We start from the raw sequence: 10218 nt of genomic DNA on the forward strand, positions 1-10218 counted from the left end.
GATCAGCCCCAGGGGAAGGGGGCGGCCTGCAAGGTGGGCCGTTGACGTGGGGGACACAGGGCTCAGCTCAGGGGCCTCGGGGGTGGGGCCCGGGTTGGTGGGGTGGAGTTGGCCAGGCTGGTGGACAGTGACTTGCAGTTGGGAGTAGAAGCGCTGCGGTTCCGGCTGCCCAGGATGGGCCCAGCTCCCTGGGGGCGTGGTTACTAAAGAGGAGCCGCGCGCCCCACGGGACTTGTGCTAAGACACCCCGCACCCGGGCCGGGGGAGTCCGGCCTGGGAGAGGAGGCGGCCGGGGTCTCCGGTGCGTTCCGGGCCGGCCCTGCGCGGCCTGGCGGCGCTCCCCTCCCCCGCTCCGCCCCTCCCCCCAGCCCTCGGCCCTCCCCCCGCGGCGGCCGCCTCAGGTTTCCGCTGGGGCCAGAGGGCCGGCGGGGGCGTCACGTGCGCGCGGCCTGGGGGCCGGTTGGTCCGCGGGCAGGGGAGGGACCGCGCGCTCCCCGGGCCGGGGCTGGGGTCGGGCCGGGGTCGGCGACTCCTGACGGCCTGGAGGGCGGCCCCAGGAGGGGAGAGCCGGAGGGCCCCAGCGGCGGACGGGCGACCGCGCGCAGCAGGCTTTGCCCACGCGGTGGCCCCGGGCGCGCGCCCAGGGAGTCCCGCTGATCCCGGGCCCCCGGTCCTCGGGGCGCAGCGCCCAGGGGGTCCGTGGCGGGGGCGGTGCTTGGGGCGCCATGAGCTCTCCACCGCCCGCCCGCAGGGGCTTTTACCGCCAGGAGGTGACCAAGACGGCTTGGGAGGTGCGCGCCGTGTACCAGGACCTGCAGCCCGTGGGCTCCGGCGCCTACGGCGCGGTGTGGTGAGCGGGAGCCGGGCGGGGTGGCGGGCGTCGGCGCGGTGTGGCTCGGCCCTCTCGCTGACCAGTGCGTCCCGCAGCTCGGCCGTGGACAGCCGCACTGGCGCCAAGGTGGCCATCAAGAAACTGTACCGGCCCTTCCAGTCGGAGCTCTTCGCCAAGCGCGCCTACCGCGAACTGCGCCTCCTCAAGCACATGCGCCACGAGAACGTAAGTCGCGCCCAGGCCCGCCAGCCCCGGGCCTCCGCGTCCACTGCCTCTGCTCATCTCCCTCCTCGCCAGCAAATCCTGCCCTAGAAGATGGGGTCCCTGCTACCCGTGTGCTGGGGTGGAGATGCGGGGTCAGGGCGTGATACCCAGAACTCTTGGGGGGGGTGGCTCCACGTGGTGAGGCCAGAGCCCCACCTCTTTCTGAGAGAGACTGCTTCCCTAGGGTCTAGTCCTTAGCTCCTTGGCTTCCTCCTGGGGCCACATCTGGCTCCTCAACCCAGGTCCTAGTCAAGGCACGGCCACTTGCTCAGGCCAAGGGCATCGTCCACAGCTCACCGCAGCCCTGCCTCCAGCCAGGAGCCTGGAGGTGAGAGAGGACGCTCACATGTGACCAGCGGTTATCCTGGAAGGGGCCCTCAGCCTCTTCTCTCTTGCTGGGCATCCTCCACAGCCACACCCGAGGTCCTCTTTCTCCACCCCTTCAGGCTCCTCTCCTGAACAGTCTGCTCCAGTCTACCTCCCAAGCCTCAGTTCAGGAATGCAGAGCTGGGCACGGGCAGGAGTTAGCATCTGGGCACTGGCAGCCTAGAGCCTTGGGGTCTCCTGTGGTGAGGGGTTGAGGGAGCTGGTGTGTGGAGGGCACTAGGCATAGTGGCTGGCACAGAGATGCCTCCTTCCATGGTGGAGGATGGCAGATTTGGGGCCCCACCAGGAAAAGGCCTCCCTTGTTCCCAGACCTGCCCATAGGGCACCATGTGTGGCTGCTGTGGGCCTTTCTAGTGGCCATTGCTGGCTACTGAGAGCTCTCCTCTCTCCTGGGGGAACTCCTGTTGTTCCACGATGTTCCTCCTACAACCCTGAACTCTGCCCCTCCCACACAGGCCATTCCTGCCTCACCCCGAGTTTGGGCCCAGTCTCAGGGCTGAGAGTCTGGGTACCCAGTCCCCGGGCTAATCATGCTCTTGACAGATGGTCTGGTCCCTCCTGGATCATCAGAGCCACCAGCCTTCTTCCAGGAAAATGAGTCTCATGTCCACCAGGAACTTATTCCCTCAGCTCCTGGCTGATGCTCACCCTCTTAGCCCCTTGAGTGGGTCCTTCATTCACTCAGACTTTCCATCTCTGCCCTTAGCCCTTCCCAGGTGAAATCCATTCAGGATGGACACCAGCCCAGCCCTGACCTCGCCACCTCCTGGTTACACTCAGTCATGCCCAGGCTTGGTTCCCATGAGGGCAGAGTCTGCTACGGAAGGCTTCATCCGCCTCCCCAACTGTGCTGCACTCCCACCCACCCATCCTGCCCTTCCCCTAAGGTCTCAGGGCTTTCTTTTCAGGCGCTTCCGACCCCTGGCCCAGTCGTCTGTGCTACCCGCTAGCAGCCAGGTGCCCCTGCCTCAGTGGTGCCCTGCACACAGCTGGGAGGCTCTGCCAACCGTAACCCTCCTTTCTCAGGAGGGCACTGAGACTATAAGAAGCTGAGAGCCGTGACAGGTCCTGCCCTTCTGCCCTCCCTCCTACTTCAGGCCAGAAGCCACACTGCAGAGGCACCGAAGTCTGTTACCAACCTGACAGAGCGCCCTTACCCTTGGGGACTGTGTCCTCTATTTGCCAAGACACTGTCCTGGTGCCCCAGGCCTCACGGGCTTCCAGGCCCCTCCCTGGACATCCCTCTGTGCCCTCCCCTTCCCTGTGCCCGTGATTCTGGCCCTGGTCACCTGGTTGTCCCTCCGCTTTGTGTCCACTCTTGCCCCGCTCCCGTCTGTCCCCACACACTCAGCGTCACACCTGTTTAAACCCTTGCTCAGCAGCTCTTAGGATCCAAGCCAGACCTTCACCTGGCATGCAAGGGCCTGCCCAGGCTCCGTCTGGCCTCTCCTTGGCTACTCCCTAGCCTGGGCCTTGGCCACCTGGCCTTTCTCCCCGTGTTCCTCAAATGCTTGAAGTGTTCTCCCTTCTGCCTCGGCCATCATTCGCATGGCCTCTGCCAGGTGTCCCCCCCGGCACATCCACCTGCCCCCCTGGCCACTCCGGTGTACGGGCCTCCCAGGGATCAGCAGGGCCAGCTCTAGCTGCTGGCCTGCCTGGGCCTCTCCAGCAGAGGCAAGGCTCCCTGGTGGACCTGGTGGGTGCTGGCTCTCCCCTGGGAGGCTGTCCCACCCTGGTCTCGGGTCTTCGGTGGGGATAAGAAGAGGGGGAGGAAGGGCAAAGGGGCTGGAGCTCCTTGGATGACTGGGAGCTGCCCCAGACTTGGGGCTGCCCCTCCCCCAGAGAATCCCTGTAGTCACCATTCAAAAATAGCCTGTGTCTGTGGGCGTGTGTGCCAGGGCTAGGCCGCCCTGCCAGGAGACGGGGGGCAGGGGGGGGCGGAGGACAGCTGTAGGTGTATCCGAACCCCATGCCCTCCGCTGTGCCCCCATTCCACACGGTACTCCGGCCTCCTCCCCAGGTCATCGGGCTGCTGGACGTGTTCACCCCTGATGAAACCCTGGATGATTTCACAGACTTGTGAGTGAGGTCCTGGGCAGGCTGCGCAGGGCAAAAAGGCGTGTTGGGCTGCTCCTGGCTGCTGACTCGGGTTCTGGATTGGCATGTGGGGGTCTCTGCAGCCCGGGTCGGGGTCGGGATGCACACTACCCACCCCTCCCCCACGCTGCAGCCCACCCTCTGTCACAGGCCCCCCCGGACCCAGGGTGGTGACACAGCTGGGTGGAGCTGGAGGTGTGAGCGCGGGACTGCATGGTTAGTCGGCAGGTCCCGTGCTCTGGGACCCTGGCATCCTGGGTAGCCTGTAACTAGAGCTGCTGACCTTTGCTGGCAGGCAGGGGAGGGGTAGCAGGGGGGCCTGCCTGTGGCTGCCAACCTGGACTTACACTATGGTCGGCCAAGAGCCACGGTCTGAGCCGGGGAAGGGCTGAGGACAGGCTCCTCACCGTGTGACCTTGCAGAGGTGCTGGCGAGGTGCTGCACGTCTGTCCTCTGTGTCTCTCTCCCTTCACCTGCCCGGCATGCTCCTCCGACCCATGTGCCCTGCCGTTCCCCCGCTGCCCACAGGCCCTGCTCTCCTTTCTCTTGCACCCTGTTCTGCCTGTGATCCCTGGCGCTCCCCGGACCCTAGCCTGTGTGCGGCCCTGATGCACCTGATGTTCTGGGGCAGGGTGGGCGGAAGAGCTGTGGGTGTGCGCTGGAGAGGTGGGTGGAGCCTGGTGTCGCCCTGTGGAAGGTGGAGCTCGCATGCTGCGGGGGGCGCCTCCAGGATCTCCAGGGGCTGAGTGGGTGTGACACCTGCCGCCTGCACCCACCCCGGTCCCTCAGTTACCTGGTGATGCCGTTCATGGGGACTGATCTGGGCAAGCTCATGAAGCATGAGAAGCTGAGTGAGGACCGAATCCAGTTCCTTGTCTACCAGATGCTGAAGGGGCTAAAGGTGGGAGTGTGTGGGGGTTGCCGCAGGCCGGGCTGGGGCTGGGGTAGGACTGCTGGCCCATGGCTCTGAGGTCCCAGTGAGCTGGCCGCCGCTGACCCTCTCTCTGTCCCCATAGTACATCCATGCTGCTGGCATCATCCATAGGGTGAGTCCTGCTGGTGGTGGGCACTTCCTCTGGCCTGTAGGTGTGGGATGGGCCTGGCTGCCAGGAGCCCTCATTGCTGGCCTGCCAGGGGAGTGTGTGTGATGCCTGTGTGCAGCTGTGGGGGCCGAAGGACCCTCCTGGATGGGCTGCTGGGTGGGGCTGGCCGGGGGTAGACTCTTCCCCCGTGTGCCCCCGTGGGAGGGGCTGCACGGCCACCTTTCTTCTGCCCCTAGGACCTGAAGCCCGGCAATCTGGCAGTGAATGAGGACTGTGAGCTGAAGGTGTGTGTTGGGTCAGGGGGGGGTCTTCCCACCTGTCCATCTGCCTGTTGCCCTTGGCCCTCAGGCCTGAGCAGAGGGACCAGACCCCAGCCGTCCAGGCCAGGGGAGGCACTGGATGCAGGGGGCATGGGGCACACTCCATATCTCATTGAGGTGAAGGCAGGGAGGTGTCCCCAGTTCCCCATGTCTGAGCCAGGGTAGGGCCAAGGGGACCTCTCCAAATGTGCTGGCCAGGTCCTGGGGTCAGCAGGGAGTAGAGGAACAGGGAAAGGAGACCCACCGGGGCGCCTGCTCCTGAGGGTGGTGGAAGGCGAGGTCAGTGGGGCTGGGTGCACTGGCCACGGGGAGGAACTCCTGGGGAGTCTGTGGCCATGACCTCAGGTCCTGGAGAGTTGGCAGGAGGCCCCGGTGTGCCCAGTTCTCCTGGCTCACAGGCTGACCCACCTGTTCCCTGGGGGCCGCTTTGCCCCACCTTCCTGATTCTGACTATAGATCCTGGACTTCGGCCTGGCGAGGCAGGCAGACAGCAAGATGACTGGGTATGTGGTGACTCGGTGGTACCGGGCACCTGAGGTCATCTTGAATTGGATGCACTACACGCAGACAGGTGAGAAGCTGCCCAGAGACTCAGAGCCACTCCTGACGCCAGCCTCCCAGGCCACACCTGCCTGCTGCCATTTCTTTGTGGGAAGTCCAATGGTGGCTCCTCTGTGGGGAGGCTGCTGAGCTGGGATGGGAGCCGGGCGAGGGTGTGGCAGGCTAGATGGCCCCCTTGTCTGTGTCCCCCCCCATGGGTGTCCCCCCGCCCTCCCTGGCCCACAGAGCCCTGATGCAGGGGCTTCTGTCTCAGTGGATATCTGGTCGGCGGGCTGCATCATGGCGGAGATGATCACAGGGAAGACGCTGTTCAAGGGCAGTGACCGTATCCTACACTTGTGGGGGGGGGCAGGCTGGGCCTGGGTGGGGGCTGGGCATGCTGCTCCGGCCAGGTGGGGGTGTGCCCTGCTCCTCTGGCCCTGTGCTGTGCTCCTCACCTCAGCACAGACCTGGACCAGCTGAAGGAGATCATGAAGGTGACAGGGACGCCTCCCGCTGAGTTTGTGCAGAGGCTGCAGAGTGCCGATGTCAGTCGGGAGCTGGACGGGGGCTGGAGGGGCTGGGCCTGGGTCTGTGGGTTGGTCCCTTACCCTTTCTTTTCTGAAAAGGCGAAGAACTACATGAAGGGCCTCCCCGAGTTGGAGAAGAAGGATTTCGCATCCATCCTGACTAATGCAAGTCCTCTGGGTAGGACTGGACTGGGGGGGAGTGTTGGGTCAGTGACGAGGGCATCAAGGCCTGGGACCCTCCCTGACCAGCCCTCCCCGCAGCTGTGAACCTCCTGGAGAAAATGCTTGTGCTAGATGCAGAGCGGCGGGTGACTGCGGCCGAGGCGCTGACCCACCCCTACTTCGAGTCACTGCAGGACACGGAGGATGAGCCCAAGGCCCAGAAGTACGACGAGTCCTTTGATGATATGGACCGCACGCTGGATGAGTGGAAACGTGAGTTGGGGGGGGGGCTCTGGGCAGGGCCTGTGGAGGGACCCTGGGAGCCCAGTGCAGGGCTCAGAGTTCTGGGTCCCCTACCTGGGGATGAAGGTCATGTAAGGAATACAACAGTCAGAGGGCAGTGGGGCTTCTTGGCCAAGGTGACCTCTGGCTGGAGCCGAAGGGTGAAAGAATGCCCCTGGCAGGGGGTTCAGAACTAACAGGAGCCGGAGGTGAGTTCTGGAAACTGGGAGGCAGCTCCCGGCTCAGGGCAGTTGTGAGCACCTAGCCTCTCCCTACCCTGCCGGCCCAGCCCCAGGGCTGCCCCCATCTTCCCCATGTCCTGGCCAGAGACCTGGGCCGTTCTGGAGCCCTTCTGCACCCACTTGTCCCCCAGAGCTCCACTGTTACCTCTTGAGCTTGTCCTTGTCTCTCTCTGTCCCTGCTTTTAAAAAAAAGATTTACTTATTTGTTTCATGGGGGAGGGCGTGTGTGTGGGCGAGGCAGGGCGGACAGGGAGGGAGAACATCTCAAGCGGACTCTGCTGAGTGTGCAGCCTGACACAGGGCTCGATCTCATGACCCTGAGATCATGACCTGAACCAAAACCAAGAAGGAGACCCTCAACTGACTGAGCCACGCAGGCGCCCCTCTTTGCCCCTTTTAGGACCCCTCCCACCTGACTACTGCACACCCCTCTTGTCCCGCCAGCAGGATAAGGCCCACCCCAGGCAGCCTCCTCCACACCCCTTGCCCATCCCTTCTAGTCCCGCTGAGCAGCTCAGACCCACCGAAGCCCGTGCTCAGCGCCACCGGGCTTGGCACCGGCTGTTGTCTTACACCAAAGGCCTCTGCCCTCACCTGTCAGGGCCCGACCAGCACATGCTGAGCCTCAGGCTGGGCCCAGGGACACCTGCCAGGTCCTCAGGCCCCTTGCTGGGACTGGCTTTGCAGAATAGCAGGCAATGAGGGCTGCGCTTGGTGTCTTTCTGTTGGTGGCTGCAGGACCAGCCTGGAGGGTGCTGAGCATATCTGAGGACAGCAGTTAGGTCCCATCCTGGCTCTGCCTCAGACCTGGGGCCGTGGTGCTGCACATGGGGCTGGGGTGGGGCGGGACTGGTGATTCTCAGACCCTGTTCCTTGGCCACTGGGCTGCTCGATTCCTCTGGCAGGGCCCTGCCCTTATTTGTGCTTATAAGTTTGGTTTGGTTTGATGAAAGTTTTCTGGTGCTAAAGAAGATAACTTGAAAGCCACGGGCCACAGAATCCTTTCTGTGGTCCCCACCCACACACAGTGGTAAGAGCTTTTGCTTTTACTACAGACCATGGTGAACACGTGACCTGTTTGTGACTGAGCCCCTGGTCAGGAATGCAAACTCTCATCACCTCCTGTTTCCCTGGGAATAGCCAGCTTCACACAGACCTCCCCTGTGTGGACTGACCCCGGTGTTAGGGTTAGATCAATGGCCTAGGAGGCACCTGATGGGGCAGGAACACATGGGTGCCATGGGCAGGGCAAACCACACAGATCGCCTGCTCTAAACACACAGTGTTTCCTGAACTGGGCTTGTGGAGGACCAGTGTCCCCCAAACAGGTGCTGCACTGGCCAGGTGAGCATGGGAATGCTGGGGTAGGCTGAGCAGAACCTGTCCCTTTGCAAACTGCTCAGAGGGAAAGCAAATCAGGCCTTCTCCCTTCCTTTGGGATGGCTTGCTCTGGGAACACATTTCAGGGGCCATGACCACCAGGCGAGGAAGGTAGAAACTGTGGGTGTTTGTGGAAATTCTCATTTAAGTTTTGGTGGATATTCTGGATCCAGAAACTGGGGTGTGTTCTGGTGGGATTCTGAGTGGCTCCACTTGAGTAGACACACTGATTTATATTAGGACACTGTCTGCTCATTACACCAGGCTATGCCCAGGGGCAGTGGGTTTGGGTGGCAGGAGCCCCATCAGGGTGGATAGCTCCTGTGGATGGACACAGGTGGGCTGAGTGTGGCCCTAGCCTGGGATGAAGTCACGTGTGTGGGACAAAAGCAGCCTGTCTGGCACCTGCACTCCAGCAATGACTTCTGGCTCCGATGTTTTTGGGGACCAGGTGGGCCCCTAGGTCAGTGGCGAACAGCCTGTGTTCTGGGCCTGGGAGCTCTCCCCTCCCCCAACCCCACCTCACAGGACTCAGTGCTGGTCAGGGCAAGTACCAGTGCGCTGGACCCAGTGCTCTTCCTGGGTCACTGGCTTCCACCCTGGGTGTGAATCCTAGGAGGTGATTCTGAAGGGTGATGAGGCCCCTTCTCCCCTGATGGTCCATTTCTCCCACCCCGACCCAGGTGTCACATATAAAGAAGTGCTCAGCTTCAAGCCTCCCCGGCAGCTGGGGACCAAGGTCTCCAAGGAGACGGCCCTGTGAAGACCCCTGGGCCCCCACAGTGGTGGTGAGGACACCTTGGGGATCCTGGCTGGGGCTTCTACCTGGAAGGGGGATCCTAATTATCACTGTGACTTTGGCTGGGGCTTACATCCCAGGAGACCTCTAGTTCCATGGACCCCCCTCTCTCAAGCCTGTTATCCTGCTCTCAGGGCTCAGTCTAACCTGGACCTTCTGGACAGGATGTCAACCTGACTGGGGACTGGCCTCTCCCTGAGCAGTGGTCCCCTCCCCCAGGTGCAACAAGAAGCCTCAGAGCCTGTGCTGGGGGGTGAGGCTTGGGGTCAAGGCCTGCCCTCTGACCCTGCTTGCTCCAGCCCCTGCTGAAGCCCAGTTCATATAGCTGAGAAAGGACAGGGAGGGCGCAGAGCGCCTACTCAGGGATGTCTCTCCCCCAGGGGGGCGTTGGTGTGGACTCTCCTGCACCCCCAGCCCAGAAAGTGCTATGCCCACGTGGCTGGAAAGAAATAAACCCTTTTGTAGAGATCCCACTCTGGCTTTCCTAATTCTCAGGCTGGATCTCCATCTCTAGGCGTCTGAGCTGCAGCCTGGCATAGAGAAGCTGGCCGTGGAGTCTCAGCCCCTGCTCAGCAGCTGGGCCTGGGCACCCCCTTCCTCCCAGGTCCACAGTGAGCCCAGAGCCTAAAGGCCCCGCACTAGGGATGGGCCCCCGCCCTCTTGTGGACTGACCTTCCTCTAATGGCTTAAACTCTGGAGCCAGACCCCAGGCAGGGCCTGATGAGGACGGGGTTAGGGTCCGACCTGGGTGGGGCTCAGTCCCTGCTGTCTGAGCTCCCTGCACTCTCCAAGGCCAGGTTCCCGGTGAGGAGGGAGTCACGCTGGGCGCTTTTGAGACACCTTGTGGCACTGCGCACGAACGGGTTCTACTGTCTCCAAACCTCCTGCCCCTTCGTCGGCCACACCCCAGCGTAACGGCGAGCCCGTGCCGCCCTCTGCCAGCCATTGGACGTCTCGGAGAGCTGACAGCTGGGTCAGGGGCCACTCTGGGGCTCCCGCGTCTGCCCTGGCTCCTCCCACCTGTCCCCACGGCAGGTGTGCCGAAAGCGGGGCCCGGCTGTCCCCCTTCGGCCTGGAGCTCGGCTGCACACGCGAACAGCTGACCCAGCCAAATACAGTCAGACAAGTTGCCAAAGTGGACACCCGCCTTTCTGCTCGGGGGATCTCCGATGCCTCTGGGACAGACGCTTGCCGGGACCTCCAGCTCGGAGCGATCCGGGAGGGGCGGTCCACCACAGGTCCCGCCCCGGAGCCACGCGGCCCGGGATGGCCGCTCAGAGTACGCCACTTCATAGCCACCATGATTGGCTCAGGGGAGGGCACGTGACCCAAAATGGGCC

At 63.2% G+C, this 10218-nt stretch overlaps 1 protein-coding gene across 6 annotated transcripts; it reads left to right on the forward strand.

Annotated features, from left to right (window-relative positions):
• Nucleotides 1–459: 459 nt before the first annotated feature.
• MAPK12 (mitogen-activated protein kinase 12) lies at nucleotides 460–10001 on the forward strand. 6 transcript variants are annotated; one of them, XM_073882813.1, is made up of 14 exons: nucleotides 460–850; nucleotides 928–1057; nucleotides 3504–3562; nucleotides 3731–3796; nucleotides 4370–4481; nucleotides 4597–4626; nucleotides 4860–4907; nucleotides 5400–5514; nucleotides 5758–5829; nucleotides 5952–6031; nucleotides 6113–6191; nucleotides 6275–6448; nucleotides 8763–8867; nucleotides 9374–10001. In XM_073882813.1, exons 1-13 carry the CDS (start codon nucleotides 726–728, stop codon nucleotides 8840–8842), a joined length of 1170 nt encoding a protein of 389 aa, XP_073738914.1. In that variant the 5' UTR covers nucleotides 460–725; the 3' UTR covers nucleotides 8843–8867; nucleotides 9374–10001. The 6 variants fall into 6 exon arrangements, with proteins under 6 accessions (XP_073738914.1, XP_073738913.1, XP_073738912.1 ...); XM_073882812.1 differs by lacking the exon at nucleotides 9374–10001 and adding an exon at nucleotides 9013–9346; XM_073882811.1 differs by lacking the exon at nucleotides 9374–10001 and having other exon boundaries at nucleotides 8763–9346.
• The last annotated feature ends 217 nt before the right edge of the window (nucleotides 10002–10218 follow it).

Source organism: Callorhinus ursinus, unplaced genomic scaffold (assembly GCF_003265705.2).
Source record: "Callorhinus ursinus isolate GAN/ISIS: 27379988/994484 unplaced genomic scaffold, GSC_fseal_2.0 scaffold48, whole genome shotgun sequence".
Taxonomy (NCBI): domain Eukaryota; kingdom Metazoa; phylum Chordata; class Mammalia; order Carnivora; family Otariidae; genus Callorhinus; species Callorhinus ursinus.

What these genes read in the sequence shown, in the direction of transcription:
- MAPK12 (XM_073882813.1), top strand. Translation starts at nt 726, where the DNA reads ATGAGCTCTCCACCGCCCGCCCGCAGGGGCTTTTACCGCCAGGAGGTG. An exon ending in CTGCTGGCATCATCCATAGG is followed by an intron (nt 4,627 to 4,859) that starts GTGAGTCCTGCT and finishes TTCTGCCCCTAG; the next exon opens with GACCTGAAGCCCGGCAATCT. An exon ending in AGAGGCTGCAGAGTGCCGAT is followed by an intron (nt 6,032 to 6,112) that starts GTCAGTCGGGAG and finishes TTTTCTGAAAAG; the next exon opens with GCGAAGAACTACATGAAGGG.